We start from the raw sequence: 18,906 nt of genomic DNA on the forward strand, positions 1-18,906 counted from the left end.
GCAGTTACACCCCTTTACGGAGACAGCTTATGATTGTGGTTAAGGGTTTTGGAGTCAGACAAATGTGGGTTCACATTCCAGCTCCACCACTGACAAATTGAGTGATCTGGACAAGCTATTAACCTCCCTAAATTCAGTAACCCAATCTCCAAAATGGGGTAAATAATATCATACTTCACTAAGTCTTCATGTTAAATAATATAATGCCTGCCCTGAATTTAACACAAAGTAAAGCAAATAGTAAATGCTTAATAAAAGTTGGCTACTGTTATTAAAATGATTTAAATTATATACACCTTAAATAATATAAAACCCTTTACAGATGTAGTTTGGAATCGCCTTTTTGTCTCTGGGGTGGAATTTCACTGAAAGTAACCTAGTAAAACATCCAAGACACCCTTAATCAGATTTATAATCTAGAAATGTCTAAACATTCTTCTACAAATCCTGAGATTAAAGCCAACTTTTCATTAAACAAGATGTAGAAAGTCAAAGGCCATTCAAGACAACACAGAATCTCAAATGAATGTTTTCATAGCTATGTTTCCAATGTCAAACTAAAACAGCAACAAAAGATACCGCATGTCAATAACCACAGTCAGAAGTAAGCAGTTTACCTATTCCTGCCGCACACAGTCCGCAAACAATTACAGCCTGATTTACAGGCACTCGAAGACTGCACAATCTTTCTATCTTTTTCGTAATTCTTGCCTCTTATGATGCAAAACACAAAATCATGTGGCGATGTTATGGCTATCAGAGTCGCAGAGGTTTCCAAACAGCTTCCTTAGGAATTTGTCCTGGGGACTTTCACGATTCTTTTGTGGAGAACAGGATTACCTAACAGCTCTTCAGAATGTCCACCGCCCTTAGAGGAGTCTCTTGTTTTTCTCACTGTGCGTTTCCCATAGCAAACACAAGCACTGTCCACCAAGTTGCTAGGGTTTCCTGCACCTGGAACACTGAAGTTCATATCCTCCGAAAGTGTCACTGTAATGTTTAGCATCTGAAGGCTCCAGTCACTGACGGTGTGATCTCAGTACCTTGACCAGAGCGCTCTTGTCCCCCACACTCTTCCTCGTCCTGCCCTGGAAGAGGCCTGCTGCTGAGTGCGTGAGCCCCAGCTGCGGATGCCCTGCTAGATTTACAACAGCCTCAGTGACACCTTCTGTTACATCGTCAAATCTTTGTGAATCAGAAATAAATTCTGGAAAACATTTTTCCTAAGGTGCCACTTACCTTCAAGATTTTCCAGCATCCTGAACTACATTCGAACCTCGGGAGCCTTTCCACCATTTGACCAGTTTGTCTGTCATCTTGGTCACTAGTGATGATCATTTGGACAAACATACTCTTAAGGTGAATAAGCACTAAAAGGTTAAATACTGGTCTCTGGGCCACAGCGGGTATTTTTCAGGCTAGACAGGGGTCTTAATATTAAAACATATACAGCAATTTAGATAATAGTGCACAATGGTGAACAATTGAGTGCTTATTCTAAACACTTCACGTATATTAACTCACTTAATCCAACTAGTAACCCTATATGGTAGAAAGAATTATAATCCCTGTTTTACAGATGACGACATGATACAGAAAAGCTAAGCAACCTGACCACAGTTCACTGTTAGTGGGTGGCTGAGATATGCTGTGGACCCAGACACACTAATGCCTCAGCCTATGATCCTAATCTGCTATATCTCATCAGCTATTTTAAAGATTAAGACATGTCCTGGCTGGTGCGGCTCAGCTGGTTGGTCATTGTTCTGTGCACTGAAAGGCTGCCATTTCAATGCCCAGTCAGGGCACATCCCTAGGTTGCAGGCTTGATCCGTGGTAGGGGTGTGCAGGCGGCAGCTGATGAATGATTCTCTCTCACATCAATGTCTCTCTCTCTCTCTCTCTCTCTAAAAATCAAAAAAATATTTATTAAAAAATAATTTTAAAAAGATTAAACACAAATATATCCTCCCCTTCTTCTGAAAGTTAACAATGCTCTCTAGTCCCCCCAAAAAACAACTAAGCAAAAAGGATGTGGTCAAGCCCTGGCCGGTTTGGCTCAGCAGTTAGAGCGTTGGCCCGTGGACCAGAGAGTCCCGGGTTCAGTTCCTGCTAAGGGCACATGCCTTGGTTGCAGTTTATCCCTGGCCCTGGTTGGGGTTGTGTGGGTGGCAGCCGGTCAATGTGTCTCTCTCACATCGATGTGTCTCTCTCACATCACTGTTTCTCTCTCTCTCTTTCTCCCTCTCTCCCTCCCATTCTATCTGAAGATAAATGCAAAAATGTCCTCGGGTGAGGATAAAAAAAAAAAAAAGGAGGTGGTCGAAGGAACCCGAGCAGTTGGGAGAACAGGGAAAAGGCAATATGTCAGAGAGACCCAGAGAACATCAGATAACTGACCAGAACACTGACCAGTAAAACATCCCAGATAAACTCAGCTCCAGCTGCTAAAGGGCTCTAAATAAGAACTACTCTAAATAGAGTCAGGGACCACCTACGTGTGTAAAGTGTCTAAGCAGTGGTTCTCAACCTTCCTAATGCCGCGGCCCTTTAATACAGTTCCTCATGTTGTGGCGACCCCCAACCATAAAATTATTTTCATTGCTACTTCATAACTGTAATTTTGCTACTGTTTTGTCTTAGGTGACCCCTGTGAAAGGGTTGTTTGACCCCCAAAGAGTTCGTGATCCACAGGTTGAGAACCGCTGGAAAGTTTTTAAAGCCTGTCGGGTCCACCACCCAGCTCCAATCTGATAGTAATTATTTTTACAGCAAGTCTACATCCACATTGGAGACCAGCCCCCTGTAGTAAAACCCCAAGTGAAAGTTTAAGACTTATCCTAAGTGATGTTCTGAAGTGTAGGGGGGAGGGGCGGCTGGAGTGGAGAGGGTGTCCATGTGATTTCTTTGGGGCAAAGAATACACATGAGTATTCTTTCCTAGTCAGAGAAAAATTATATTTTTAAATAGAATTTTATTTCTATCTCTCTCTAAATTCCACTTAATAGGAGCACCAGCACAAAATTTCCAATTATACCACTCCACCAAAACTAGGGTGCTAAGTAGCAGAAAACCCAATTGAAACTGGCTTATGTCATTCAACAAGTTCTCCCAGGTGGGCTAAAGGCAGAGAACAATCCGCTGCTCCCACATTGGCCTGGGAAATCAGACCCAGTGCTTACTCTGGCTCCACCCACAGTCCCACGGTGGTGGCAGACGCTCTAGGCAGCACAACAGACACCACAGAAGAGTTAAGGACCCTTGTGATGAGGCCTGTCCCACAAAAGGACATCCTTCCCCAAGTCTCCAGCAGACTTTCCACCGTGTCTCACTGGCCAGAACTGAGCTACCTCCTCATTCTTAAACTGATTACCCAGCCCAGAAAATTGGTTTACCACAACTGAGTTAGAGTTCAGTGATTCTCAACCCCGACTGCTTGTCTTTTTTACAGCTTCTCACGTGATTCTAAAGGTCAGCCACGACTGAGAACCACCGAGTTAGACAAATCAGAATTACCCCTAACCACTTTTCCCTGAGTCACCTGGAGAAGGTATAGACCCTTGAACAAAATCTGGACTGGCAGAGAAAACATGTGGGCTGGGCAGACAACAGAATCTACACAACCACTTTACGTGTGTGTTTTCAATGACTGCCACGCCCTTTCAGTCAACCCTCAGGGGTTTCCCCAACAGGCCCATTTTACAAATAAGGAAACTGAGGCTGGAGATTAGGAAGTGAAATTCTTTCAAATCTTCCAAATTTTCCTGTTTCAAGACAACGGCAACTTGAGAAATTTCTCCAAAAGGAATTAGCACATGACCCATTTCTCGGAAACAATAAATGCAAAGACAGCAAAAGGGAACTTTTACGTTGTCCTGAGAACAAAGGAAAATTCATTAAAATAGCAAAGCCTAAAAGAAGTACTAAAACCAAGACTTGGAAGACCTCAATTCTAGTTCTGGCTGCCACTAACATGCTTCTCAATATCTGTGATAGGAGCAGGCTCACATATAAGGGCCCCTCCGGCTTTTCCCACTTTTCCCTCTTTTCTCTCATTCTCTCTCTCTCTCTCTCTTTCTCTCTCATACACACACACACACAGCTAGACAATCTACGCTTACTAAACAGCATTTTCTATACTCATGTAAGTGCTTAATAACTGTAAGAATTATTTGTTTTAAAAATATGTATTTTGGGCCCCAGCCGGTATGGCTCAGATGGTTGGAGCATCATCCTATACACCAAAAAGGTTTTGGTTCAATTCCGGGTCAGGGCACATTCCTAGCTGCAGGTTCAGTCCCAGATCCAGGAGTGTCAGGAGGCAACCAATCCATGTTCTCTCTCATAGATGTCTGTCTGTCTGTCTGTCTCTCTCTCTCCTCCCTCCCTCCCTCTCCTTTCCTCTCTCTCTCTCAAAATCAGTAAACATATCCTCAGGTGAGGATTAAAAAATAAAATTATAAAACTATGTATTTCCCTCTGGCATAGAAAATATTCTCTCAAGTCCAGCTAGTGTGGCTCAGTGGTTGAGCGTCGTCCCATGAACCAAGAGGTCACCAGTTTGATTCCCAGTCAGGACACATGCCCAGGTTGTAGGCCTGATCCCCAGTGGGGGGCATGCAGGAGGGGACCAATCGATGTTCTCTTTCATCGATCTCCCTCTCACTTCCTCTCTCTCTGAAATCAATAAAGGAAAAAAAATTAAAAAAAAGAATATATTCTCTCAAGAATACCTAATGTGCCCTGGGCAGTTTGGCTCAGCAGTTAGAGCATCGCCCCTTGGACCAAGGATTGTCTGGTTCGATTCAGGTCAAGGGCACTGGTCGTGCTGAAGGCAATCAATCAATGTCTTTCATATCGATGTTTCTTTCTCTTCTCTCTTAAGTTTCTTTCTCTTCTCTCTTTCTCTCCCTCACACTCTATCTGAAGATAAATAAATGGAAAAAATATCCTCGGGTGAGGATTTAAAAAAAAGAATGCCTAATGTGAAATTTATGAGAAAAGCATACATGGCCTATTGCAGTTTCTGGCAAACATGCCACAGGTTTCTACAGATCGTAGGCATCTGAAACTACACAGACATCAAATGAAAGGCTCACGAAAGTTTAAACTGTATTGAAAGAGGACACTGGTTATTCTAGGAAAGGAAAGGACTAAAAAGCCACTTAAACAAAGACTCCATTGAATTGAGTGAATGGTCTCCCACTCTACCAGTAAGTCAATGATCCCAGACTCTTCTTCCTGGAGCTGCTCCCTACCCTCATTGCTATCTCCACCCCCACAGATGTCACACACTCTCTCAGCCATCTCTCCCATGACGCCTGGCTTCTGCTGAGAAACCTTAGGCCGTTCCCCACAGGACCAAGTCCACATTCCCAACATAACTTCTATGGACCTCCATAATCTGAAACTGACTTTCCCATTCATCCCATTCTGCTCCCCAAAATGAAATTTCTACTCCAGCCAGACTGGTCTCCTCCTCATCCTCAAACACTGTGGTGTTCTGATTTCTTCTCAGCTGTTTCCAATCTGACAAGGTTCTATTCCTTATGTAACACAACAGTGAGTTCCCAAACTTCCAGCAAATCTTCCCCACTCTAACCTACAACTCACTCTTGTTCCTGGCCAAGTTAGAAGACTGACTTATCACTGAATTATTAACCTTTTACCATGAGTGTCTGTGTATCCTCTGTGTCTTCTAGAACTTAGCACAATACAAAGAGAACATGTTCCCTAGACTGAACTTTATTCAACTCAAGGACGATGAACTCAATTACCTCTCTTTTATCTCAATCCCAATATTTAACAAATTGTAGGTGCTAAGTACTTTCAGATTGCTACATAACTGAACCTAGCAGTAAGCCTTCAGGTACCACAGAACCCCCTCCATTATCTTTACATATTTATGGAATATTCAAAGCATCAAGACATCAAAATTACATAATCCCATAAGTATTTAGTGCATGCAGGAGGTATCTACAGGATAATTAAAAACAGAAATCACTCAAACACAATTCTGAAAATGCACAAAATGCCATCTTTGCAAAAACACTGTAAAACACCTCAAAATATAAGCAGTCTGTCCTAGTAGATCGTTATCCTTGCTGCAGCTCCTCCCTCCACCTCCTGTCCTTCTTGTACTTATTGACTCTCACATGTTATGGAAAAGCTCAACTGGTTAGGCAAATGATTGACCTAGGCTGCAATTTCCAATGAACTAATCAAGCAATTTCCAGACACTGCAAAACCTTACTAATGCCTCTTAGAAGTAGGACAAGAGAAACTGGACACAAAAGAATTAAGTAACCTGCCCAACTGTCATGTAGCCAGGCCCTAACAGTGAAGGCAAATTCAACTCAATGCCCTGACTCAAGTCCAGTGCTCTTACTCTTTAATAGGAACTAGAAGTAAAGTTTACGGAGCAAGTTGGGCAATGGCAGTGTCTTCCTAACTTGACAAAAGCTTGTGAGTTCAAGCTGTGTTCTTATCATCTTCTGGGAAAGAATTTAAAATAATTAAATATGATGAGAAAAAGGATCTTTCTGATTGATCTTAAGCATGGTTATAAACTACGTTTCTTATGATTAAGGATAAGAATCAAAAGGAATCTGATACCAATTTACAAATTCGCGAAAGTCTACATTCTGGGGAGGAAAGTTGACAGCTGGCCCCCCAGATGCACTAGCTGCTGCTGGAACACCAGGCATGTGTCCTGTTTGGCAGAAGAGCTAATATGCAGTCACATAAATAGCTTTCTACCAGTAGCCAAACTGGCTTTGCCATCTGTCTCATCTTGCCATCTCTCTCCTGGGCTCCCTAGCTCCAGAGGGAGCTGCTACAGCCAGTAGGAAAGAAGGTACACTCCGCCAGCTAGTGACACTGGTTAACACCACTTCATGATCACTGTGTATGTGCTTGCACATACACACACTGCCTGTCTCCTGGCCTCTCTGCCTTTCTACACTCACTCCTACATATTTACAGCCCCACCCAAACATACCCGGTGCCAAGGCACTGGTCACTGGACAGCCATCAACCAAATAAGCCCACTAACCACATGTCCCAAACAAAGTGATTCCCAATCATTCTGCAACATCAAAGAGGTCATAGAGCCAAAAGGAACCTTGGGCATTATCCAGAGTACTTGAGTGACTTGCTTCCAAAATTACAAGGATGGCTCACTAAATTCTTCTCATTATACCTTATTTCAACATATTCATTAAGTAAATACTGTTCCGGGCACTGTGCTGGGGACCTGAGGCAGTTTGTTCAGTATGATTAACCTTCCTTCCATGAAGGGGGCAGTGACATGGGATATTTTTCCTAGACGTGATGGTTACAAAAGTCAAACTCACAAGGCAGGAAATTACTGAACTGAGAAATGAGGGAAGAGATAAAGACCCTAACACAGGTATTCGAGGCTGGATATTGCCCCCACCCTTGTCTGCTGTATGAGCATCCTATGAATGGGCTATGGGTTACAGGTGTGGTCACGCTGCCCAGCTTCTCACTGGAGCTAATACCTCCCCCATTAACAGCAGCATCACCAACTCAGTGTTCCAGCACGAATTTCAGCCCACCTCCCTCCCAGAAAGACTGTTCTCAGGTACTCAAACAGATACACTACACACACACACACACACAGACGCACTTTCTTCTGTGGCTACTTCACTTCCGAGTCTTTCAAAAGACAGATAAGAACTAGGGAAGAAGGCTTCCCGGTTGGTGGCCGGGGCGGAATTCCCTGTTTGCAGGCAGCCTCACGAGCCCATCTCTGACCCCTCCTCGGAGCAGGAGGAGGGAAGGAATGCACGGAAGCTGCAGGACGCCAGGTGGACTTTCTGGTTTAGCACAGCGAAGGACCTGGGACGGGACTGACCGGGAAGATCAGAAATTGACAAGGGAAGGGTGCAATTCAACACCCAGCAGGTTTTCAAAGAACCCTCAGGGAAGTGCTTCTGAAAGATAACAAGACAAAACTAGTAAAACTGTTGTTTCTGTTTCGTGGGAGACAGGGAGCAGCTTTAGGGCGCAGTAAAACCTGCCCTTGGGCAGACGGGCGGGGGACTCGGGCGCCGAGGGGCACCCTGGTCTCCCACGCGCGGCTCCTGGCCCTGGCCGCCGAAGCGGGGTAGGAACGGGAAAAGACCCCCGGCCCTCCCAGTCCCCAGCGAACCTCCTGCTCCTCCGGCCTCGGCCCGGGCACGCGACTGCCCGTCTCCCCGTGGAGGCTCCGCCCCGCCGCAGCCCACTCGCGCCCAGGTCCCCGCTTACTTTTGGTCGCCGCGATAAGGTTCTTCCCGTCCTTGATGAGCTCTTTGATGAACTTGTTGGTCCTCTCGAGCTCCGCTTCGTGGGCGCGGATCCTCTCTCTGAACCACGGACTGTCGAGGTAGCAGTCGCTGAATTCCAGGGGCTGCAGCCCCATGACTGCAGGGTCCGCGCGCACGGCCAGCGAGCCGCCCGCCCGCCCGCGGCGCGCTACAGCCAGCGGCCTGGGGCGGCGGCCAGGTGCAGCCGCGCGGGCAGGAAGTGCCGGGAAAGCTAGCAGCCCGGGGCGCGCGGCGAGCGCGGCGTGGACATGTCCCTTGGAGCAGAGGCCGGCGGCAGGGAGGACTCGGCGCCCCACTCCCGACAGCCCCGCCGGAGCTCCGGTGCCCGCGGCCCCGCCCCGCTCGGCCCCCGCGCCCAACGCCCTCCCCAAGGCCGAGGCCGCCCCGCCCCGCCCCGGGCGCCTCCCGGCCCTCCCCGCTCGCCCCCTTCTTCCTCCGCCTTCTTTCCTCCTCGCCTCACTCCCTTCCCTTCCTTTCCCCAGACGCCTCTTCCTTCTCTTCCCTACCGCAGTTGCCCCTCCTCTTCCTTCCGAGGCTCCCTCGCTCTGCCAGTGGTTCTCAGCCTTCCTAACGCACGATCCCTTAACGCGGTTCCTCCTGTTGTGACCCCCAGCCATAAAATTAGTTTCATTGCTACTTCATAACTATAATTTTGCTACTATTATGAATCACCATTGGAAATACTGTTTTCCGATGGTCTTAGGCGATCCCGAGAAAGGGTCGTTCAGACCCCCAAAAGGGGTCGCGACCCACAGGTTGAGAATCGCCAGGTCTAGAGTCTAGACCTTGGTCCCTTGGCTTTCCTCCACCCCCAGGGCGCGTGCCCCTCCCCTTTCCTTCGGATCTCTTTTTGGGGGTGATTCACTGTAGGCTCCCCAAGCAGGGAACTCGACCTGGACAAGAAGCAGAGTCTTAATAGCAGTCTCTAATCCCCGCAGCCGGACGACATAATTCACCGGTCTGGCTGACTCATTTCATTTATCCTGGAACGGACCCTCAGCTATAAATGGACTCGCACGCATGGCTCTCTTTTCTTTATTCACGTTCCCTTTTACTTAAAGTAAAATGCATATTACATCTCCGCTTTAGACCGAAACCCTTACAAAGGCAGGCAGCGTTTTCTTGGGGGCCTGCAGGTATCCACACTGAACGACTTGGGAGGCACGGGGTGGCTAAACCACCGAAGAGTTGTTTCTATTGTATTCCGCAGATTATATTTGCTTGGGTAGGTAGAGACGATCTTTATTGCTCTAAAAATAAGCACCAGAAAACAAATGGAAGGTTGTGTGTGGTTTTCACCAGGTGGGTTAACAATCAGACAAGAATTTGTCAGATGAGACTTTGTCAGTGTACCTGGAAGAGTTAACTATTCCGTGTGTTCTGAAACAACTCAAATATGTCCCTAAAAAAAGTTAAGCCTTTTTAAATTATTGATATGTATACCTAAAACAAATAAATTGTTCATTATAGTAACTTCTCACAGTGGCAACTAAAAATGTATTACCCAATTATTATGTGCCAGGCACACACTAGGAACTACATTTTTTAACAAGCTCACAGCATATGTTTAAATATATGGTTTTACTAATAATAATGTTAGTATCACTAAGAAACTTCAAAGTGATTATTCAAAACTGTTCAGTCTGGGAGCTGGGTAATTAAGAATCTGTTTGGATAGCATGATGTAGGAGTGTAACCCTCAGGACCAAGTTAAATAAGCCTCCTACTCAATAAGCTCTTTTGTTAAAAAACAGCACGGTGAGTGCCTAACCCAGAGATAAACAGATAAACATTATAACTTTAATGTTTGAGCTTCAGAGAGCTCAAAATGTTTTACAAATAACTTTTAGGTGTTGAAAGCTTCAGTCCCCTACTAAAATCAGCAGGGTGGCTGGAGTCTACAGAGAAGAAAATAAAAGGCAAATAAGTGGGAAGGACACTCAAGAATAGAAGGGATGTAAACACCGAGGGCCTGACAAAACAGCCAAACACTGACAGGTACTCAATCTTCACGGCAAAAACCTAAACTTCTCCTCATAAGGAAAGGCTGTTGACACATCCTCCGAGTGTTAAACATAGGGTTAACACATGAGCCAGCAACTCCACTCCCTGGTAGATCCCCAAGAGATATGAAAACATATATACTTGTTCATAGTAGCATTGTTCATGATAGTCTAAAAGTGGAATCAGCCCAAAGATCCATCAGCTGATGAACAGAGTAACAAAATGTGTGTATCCATATAATGGAATATTAACCTACTATAAAAAGGAATGAAGTACTGATGCATGCTACAACACTATGAATCTTAAAAGTGTGATGCCAGCCCTGGCCGGTTTGGCTCAGCGGTTGGAGCGACCGCCTGCGGTCCGGAGAGACCCGGGTTCGGTTCCCGCTAAGGGCATGTACCTTGGTTGCAGTTTGTCCCCGGCCCTGGTTGGTCGTGCGGGTGGCGGCCACTCGATGTGTCCCTTTCACATCGATGTTTCCCTCTCTCTCTCTTCCTCTCTCTCCCTCCCACTCTGTACAAAAAATGGAAAAATGTCCTCGGATGAGGATTAAAAAAAAAAAGTGTGATGCCAAGTGAAATAAACCAGTCACAAAAGACCATGTATATTATTCAACATGAAATGTCCAGAACAGATAATCTATAGAGACAGAAAGTAGATTAGTGGTTGCCAGGGGCTGGAGGGTGGCATAGGGGTAGAGTAAGGTGTTTCTTTGGGGCGTGATGAAAATAATTTAAACTTAGATTTTGGTAGTGGTTGCACAACTCTGTGAATATACTAAATATACCCATTAATTATATACTTTAAGTGGGTCCATTTTTTTTGGTGTGTGAAATATATCTCAATTTTACAAAGGGGTTCAGAACTGCCCCTCCTTCCTCCCACTTTCCACTCCCAGCCACAACAACTCTGGTCCATTCAATGTGGCCAGTTCTTTAGATATTTGGACCAAAACAAATTGTTTAAAACCATTTCACAACATTGCAAAAAACTTTGTTATTGTGCCTTTACACACACACATGCACCCCCAAACAATGTAAAACAGCAGGTGGATATGAACCTTAATTTAATACTAAATAAGTCTACCGATTGCCAAGAGTGGGAGGGCCTAATTCGTTTTGTTTTATTCAATTACATCTTGTACTGTGCCTGGTAGAGATTATCAGTAACTGCAGAATGAGTAAGAAGTGTGACCAAGTGAAGACAAAGCTTATGGTACAGTGGAAAGACAGAAATTTAGGAGCGCTGCCCTGCCGGTGTGGCTCAGTGGATTGAGCATTGTCCCACGGATTGAGAAGTCCTGGTTCGATTCCTTGTCAGGGCACATGGCAGGGTTTGGGGCTTCATTCTCAGTAGGGGGTGTGCAGGAGGCAGCCAATAGATGTTTCTCTCTCACATGGATGTTTCTACCTCTCTCTCCCATCCTCTCTCTATAAAAAAGTAAAATCATTAAAAAAAAAAAAAAAAATTAGGAGCTCCAAGTCAGTTTCACTACTTAACAGTTGTACGACCTTGGCTAAAGCCAATTTTCTCTAACTCCCAGTCTTGCCATCCATGAAATGAGGTTGCAGTTGCAGGCTGTTTGAGATTTGATGAAACTGTTTGTAAAGCACCTGTTGAAAGTTATGATGCTGAAGATGAGAAGGAGGAGGAGGCTGGGGAGGATGGGCTAAAGAGAAGGAGGAGGGAAAAGGAGACAGAGATGAGGATTACATACTGTCGGTATGGAAAAGATATGGGGGCGGGGGAGCCTCCCCCTGAAACCAGAGAATTAAACCATATAAGACAGAATTCAAGGAAAGTGATCACAAAAGCAGATGCTACTGGGTGCCCACATCTCATCTTTGTTTCATTAATTCATTCATTCTTCCCACAAATGTTTGAGTTTCTAAATGTGTTAGACACCGTACTAGGTGCTGGCGATGCAGCAGTATACAGAAGTGTCTGTCCTCACTGTGCTTTTGGTCTTTGGAGAGAGATTGACACTGTGCTCCCCCCAAAATCAAACAAGTGTGTGTGTGTGTGTGTGTGTGTGTGCGCGCACGCACGTGCGCTCACGCGTGTGTGGCATGCAGTAGAAGAAGGGGTAAGAGACTACAATTCGGGGACCTGATGTAAATTGGGAGTTGAGTCAAGGAAGACTAAATGAGGAAGTAATTTCATCAGTGACCAGAAAAGTCAATAGGAGGTGACCATTAAATAGGGGGGATGTGCAGAGTAGCCCAGGCAGGGAACCAGCTTGTGCAAGCCCCTGGAATGGGAAAGAGTCAGTGCACTGAAGAGACTAAAAGAGAACAACAATGGGAGAATAAAAGGGCGGACATCTGGCCCTGGCCAGTTTGGCTCAGCGGTTAGAGTGTCGGCCTGCGGTCCAGAGAAACCTGGGTTAGATGTCCACTAAGGGCATGTGCCTCGGTTGCTGCTTGTCCCTGGCCCTGGTTGGGTCATGCGGAAAAGACAGCCACTCGATGTGTCCCTTTCACGTCGATGTTTCTCTCTCTCCCTCCTGCTCTATCTGAACAAAAAAAAAGGGGGGGGGGAACAACTGTAATACTCTCAACAATAAAGATAATAATAAATAAAATAAAATAGAAGGTCGGGGGCTGAAGTGCAGTCAGTGAGAGACACTGACCCAAGACAACTCTGGTGGTGGAAGGCAGGCAGGGGTCAGATCTTGCAAAGCCTCCAGGCCACATTTAGGATTTGGGGTTGTATCCATATCCGAATGCTATCAGGAGGCTTTAAAGAGTTTCAGCATGGTGGTAATGTGAACTGGTTTCTGTGAATGGAAATCCAGAAGGAAGTCTTTTAGAGTTGTCTGGGTAAGAAGTGGTATAGCTTTACCCTCCAAGTGACGGTGGAGATAGACAAATCGGCAGATCACAATATATTTTAGAGGGAGATCCTGGGACGTGACAGTGGCCTGGATACAGAAATGAAGGAGAAGGCGTCAAAGATGAGTCCAAGACTTCTGGCATGATAAGTTAGATAGATGGGTGTGAACGTAAGTGAACGTTTACTGAAAGGAAAACTTGGGATAAGAAATAAACGTGGTGGTGATGGTGGTGACTGAGATGGGCAAGATGAGTTTCAGTTTCAGATTCATTAAGTCTGGGGTGCCTGGGAGACATTCAGTTATGTATGTTAGGTCGACGTTGTTACGCTTTGCTCAGTGCCTGGATGTGTTAAGGATGTGAATCGATGCAAGTTGGTCAAGTTCCAGTGTAGATAAAATAGAGGTTAACTCAGATGAAACCTCCCCTGTCTGTAGGTTCTACTACATTAGATATTGTCTTTCCCTAATGAGTCATGAAGTTACTATCTATAAAGTCAAATATGGGTTCTACTGAATCTCTGGCTATGTTCCAAAGCTCTGAGTCAATTAGAATTAGGTTCAGACACATGATAACAGAGATTCCAAAATAACAGTGCTTTAAACCAGAGGTTCTCTCTTTCATGTAAAACAAGTCGAAGAGTAAATAACCCACCATGATTCCAGTCCCCAGGGAAGCCCCAGCTCCCATCCTCAGTGTCACCTCGAGGTATAAGATGGCTGCAGAGCTCCTTCTGTGAAGGAGGAAGGGAAATGATAAAAGGGCCCCCCTCTCAGCTGAGTCAGCACTTTTCTCCGTCTTTCCTGCAGGTCTGAGACAGCATTTTTAGTTTTTATCTCATTGGCCAGAACTTAGTCACATGGCCACACTTCACTGCAAGGGAAAATGGAAAATGTGGTCCTTTATCCAGGTATACTGCCACCCTAAATGAAACCTGAATTGTGTTACAAAGAGAAAAAGGACAACAGATTTTAAGCAGGAACCTAGCAGTCTCTGGTACAGGCAGAGTAAGTGAGGTGTATAAATTATAGCTACAGCAAAATGCAAATGAGTTCAGCTGCTGTGGCTCAGTGGTTGAGCATCAACCCATGCACCGAGAGGTTGCTGGTTCGATTCCCAGTCAGGGCACATGTCCAGGTTGTGGGCCCAATCCCCAGTGGGGGGCATGCAGGAGGCGGCCAATCAATGTTCTTTCTCATCAATGTTTCTCTCCCTCTCCCTTCCTCTCTCTCTAAAATCAATAAAGAAAAAAAGTTTTTAAATGTAAATGATATAAAGAAATATAAATCTTTGTGCACATTAGGCTGTTTTCTCTCACAAGTATTAAGAAGGGTGAGGGGAATGCCAAAACCGTTTAAACAAACAATGATTGGACCAAATCCCTGGAAACCAACCTAGAGAGGCAGGGCAGGCTTCTGAGGGCTCTCACCACTCCAGCTTCGGTTCTCCGTGGTTCTCTCAGCTCTGCCTCCTTGTTGCTATTGACTTCAACCTCTAGAAAGCTTCTTTTATGAGAACCAAATGACTTCAACACCTTCAGGCTTACTATAAACAATATCCCTTACTGAGCTAAAAAGATGATCCCCTATCACTACTTCAATCTGGACATCGGACCAGTTCAGAAGACTGCCATGCCCTCACTCACTTAGACCTGGAAGCCTGCCCCTCAACTGATTGCTAAGCAAAGCTGGGGGTAATGCCAAGCAGCAGGGGCCACCAGAGGACCACTCTGTGAGCAAGGGTGGGTCAATCCACCAAGATATGGGGATGCTGTATAACAAGTTGGTGAACGAGTCAGCTATAAAATATAATGGTGATGGCTGCACAACGTGAAATACTTAACCTCACTGAACTATATGCTTAAAAATAGTTAAAATAGTAAATTTTGTGTCACAATAAAAAGAAAAAAATAGTATAGTGCAGGAAGAGTAAAAACACATCCTCCCCATAACCACCATTAATAGTCTATAATGCAACTTTTCTTTTCTTTTTTTAAATCCTCACCTGAGGATATTTCACCATTTATCTTCAGATATATTGGGAGGGAAGGAAGGAGAGAGAGAGAGAGAAACATCGATGTGAGAGAGACACACCGACTGGCCATTTGCACGACCCCAACCAGGGCCGGGGACTGAACCGCAATTGAGGTATGTGCCCCAGACTGGAATCAAACCCATGACTCTTTGGTCCTTGGGCCAACACTCTAACCTCTGAGCCAAACTGACCAGGGCTGTAGTGCAACTTTTCTTAAAGACAAATGATCACAGAATAATAACTATGTGTTTGACATATTCATTACATCTATAGTTTTTGAATACTTTTTTTCTTCACGGAACACCTACTGAGACTTCCTGAATTAGCAATCTAGGTAATGCACTTTGGGAGATACTATGCTGAGAGCAACACATTGAGTAAGCTCTACTGAGGGTCAAGCCAGAATCCCTGGATAATGGCTAATTATAAGTGTCAAATTTATTGGGCTAAGAGATGACCAGAGCACTGGCAAACATTCTTTCTGGCTGTGCCCGTTCAGGGTGTTTCTGGAACACCTTAGTATATGAAACAGTAGGCTAAACAAAGAAGCTCATCCTACCCCTGGCCAGTTTGCTCAGTGGTTAGAGCATCGGCCTGCGGTCCAGAGAGACCCGGGTTTAGTTTCTGCCAAGGGCACGTACCTCTGTTACAGTTTGTCCCTGGTCCTGGTTGGTTGTGCAGGTGGCAGCCAATCGATGTGTCCCTTTCATGTTGATGTTTCTCTCTCTTTCTTCCTCTCTCTCCTTCCCACTCTATCTGAACAAAAAATGGAAAAATGTCCTTGGGTGAGGATAAAAAAAAAGAAGCTCATCCTAAGCATTATAAGTGGGCCTCGTCCAATCCATGAGGGCCTGAATGGAGCAAAGAGGCAGAGGAAGGGCCAATTCCCTCTCTCTTCTTGAGCTGGGACGTCAATCTTCCCCTGCCCTCAGATCAGGGGTTCTGGTTCCTTGGCCATATACCACCAGTTTTCCTGGGTCTCCAGCTTACAAATGGCAGATCACGGGACTTCTTGGCCTCCATAACTCCATGAGACAATTCCTATAGTAAATCTCTCTCTCTTTCATACACACACACACACACTCATACTCTCATGCAGTAACAGTCTCCAGTCAGACAGAAAGAACATATCAAATAATTACAAATCCAAATATGAAAACTCTGGCTCTTACCCTGCGGTGGAGTTCGTGCACTCAAGATCCAGCTCCACCTGTAACCCACAGGCAGCCAAGGCCGAGGAAGACACTGCAGGTGGATGTGAATGGATGTTAATACTACTTTACAAGAGGCTCTGAAGTCGGCCTGATCCACGAGGGCCCAGCACACAGAGTTCGAGAAACTGCCAATGCCTCCAAGTGCCCATCTGACCACTGCTTGCATCCAGCTGTGACGAGCCAGTCAGGCTGCCGGAGGCCCTTTGTGCTGGATCCCAGATGCCTCGTCAAGAACCCTAGGAAGGGGTAGGCCTCTGGAAGACTGACAGGGAAACCCACAAAGTGGTTGGTTGCTGTTGTGTGGTAGTTAAGGACTATGGCAAAGAGTCTCAGGCCAAGGATGTCATTGAAGAGCACTTCAATGCGAGAAATGAACAAATAAAAAAATGTGTTTCTGGTACTGCAAAAGAAAAAAGAAAACTCACAAATTCTAGGAAAGAGCTGTATGCACAGTACATGGTGCTATAACGGCGGAATCGGGCCTATCCTGAGACGTCTGTGAGGAATTGACAATTAAGTTGAAGTCTTCAGGATGAGGAGTTAGTGGGCAGAGGTGAAGTAGATGTTATGCGGAGAGGGAAGAAACATCCCCAGAGGAAGCTTTGTTGAAGAACTAGTACAGGAAATTGAAAAAGGCCATGTGGCTGGAGCACCGTGGGCTGACACGCAGCCCATGCTGAGGGTGTGCAGGCCTGTCCCATCTGCTCCTGCACCAGGCTTGCTTCTGTCCTCAAGAACACTGCGCTGGTGATTCAGAACTCCTCCAGGGTCCCCTGATTGTTTCCAGGGAGAATGCACCCTTTCCAACACCTCCTAGACATCATAACTTGCCAGAGTTTGAGCCCCAAAGAAGTTCTAGACCTACTTCACTCACCTAAGGATATTCAGTCGGTAAATACTGATTGAAAAGCTGGAGTGGGCAAGGCACCGTGCACAATGCTACAAGAAATACGAAGGCAAGGCAGGCCCTTATTTCAAGGCGCTGCAATCTGTTGTACTCTGGCCATGAGGAATATGCTGACATATGGATAATTATGAAGCAAAGGACCCTGCTACTTAGTCCAGCCAAGTTGGCGGTCTGCCTGAGAAGTGGATGTTCCCAGTGGAGCTTGGGTGGGGATTGGGGAATGGCTGTGCGGGCAGGGTCAGGGGGAGAGTTTTCCAGTTCTCTCACATTGAAATGAAAATCCTCTGAAGGAATCTAGAGTGCTCACCTTTTCAAGTTTGGAGTTCGAAGAACCTGCCTCAAGGAGTTGTGGGTCAAGGCACATGGCCAGTGTCCTCCCCAGGTGGAGTGTCCTTCCCAGTCATAACACAATCACTGCTTCCCCTGTGCCCAGCTTCTGGGGAGACCTGGCGTGGAGAAGAGGGAGTTGGGTACATCGCACTGTACGTGCTGACACATATCGGCAGGCACTCCCACTGCCCAAAGATCCCTCAAGCAAACGCCGCCCTCTTTTCTATTCCATGTGGACCAGCTACCTGGGCAGTGACCTTGCAGTTTATTTCATCCAGATAGCAATGGATATAAAATATGTTAGTCAGAGGGAAAGAGAGGAGCTCTCAAGAGTATGTACCACAAATGCCCCTGGTATGACCCACAGAGAGCTTTCCACAGGGTGACCTGCCCTGGGACGTTATCTAGGCACTGAAAAGCCAATCTGCCATGATCAGAGGTATCTACTCAGAGTCCAAGGGCACTTGAGTAGAATAGAAAATAAAGAAAGTATAAATATTCATGTCTTATCTTTTTTTTTATTCCTCATATTTTTCTATTTATCATCAGATAGAATGGGAGGGAGGGAGAGAGAGAGACAGAGAGAAACGTTGATGTGATAGAGCCACATCGACTGGTTGCCTCCTGCACGACCCTACCAGGGCCGAGGAAGAACCGCAACCAAGGGATATGCCCTTGACCAGTATTGAACCCATGACTCGTTGGTCCATGGCCGAGGTTCTAACTGCTAAGCCAAACTGGCCAGGGCATGTCTTACCTCTGGACATAATAATTCCAGACCTGACAATTAGTCCTAAGAACATAGTGTTTTAGATGTATATGCTTAGAGCTGTTTGTTGCAGAAAAAAAAAAAAGGAAGCAATCTAACAATTGGAAACTAGGAAAATAAATCAGCACAAATCAACTCAACTGATGGCTTCATGGGTTTCATGGGCTTTGATGACCACTTTTTTCACTCTCAGTGGTGAACACTGGCATTTTTTTTAAGCCAAGGATTTTTTTATAAATTTTTTTTTTTTATTTGAAAGAGAGAAGAGAGACGGAAAGAGAGAGAAACATCAGTTGGTTACCTCCCGCATGCACTCTGACCGGGGATTGAATACACAACCCAGGCATGTGCCCTGACTGAGAATTGAACTGGTGACATTTGGGTACATGGGACAATGCTCAACCAACTGAGCCACAGTGGCCAGGGCAACACTGGCGTTTTTTTTAATGTTTAGCCTTCATTCCCACTGCCCAACAGC

The 18,906-nt window shown here is 45.6% G+C and overlaps 1 protein-coding gene across 1 annotated transcript in view; it reads right to left on the reverse strand.

Moving 5' to 3' along the window:
- Nucleotides 1-8,456, reverse strand: part of ARHGAP10 (Rho GTPase activating protein 10) — a 280,473-nt gene extending 272,017 nt beyond the window's left edge. Inside the window, exon 1 of the mRNA XM_036240821.1 lies at nt 8,275-8,456. Within this exon, the coding sequence (XP_036096714.1) occupies nt 8,275-8,428 (154 nt within the window). The 5' untranslated portion in view covers nt 8,429-8,456. The remainder of the gene's footprint in view (nt 1-8,274) is intronic.
- Nucleotides 8,457-18,906: the final 10,450 nt, after the last annotated feature.

This window comes from Molossus molossus, unplaced genomic scaffold, assembly GCF_014108415.1.
Source record: "Molossus molossus isolate mMolMol1 unplaced genomic scaffold, mMolMol1.p scaffold_m16_p_4, whole genome shotgun sequence".
Classification (NCBI taxonomy): Eukaryota; Metazoa; Chordata; class Mammalia; order Chiroptera; family Molossidae; genus Molossus; species Molossus molossus.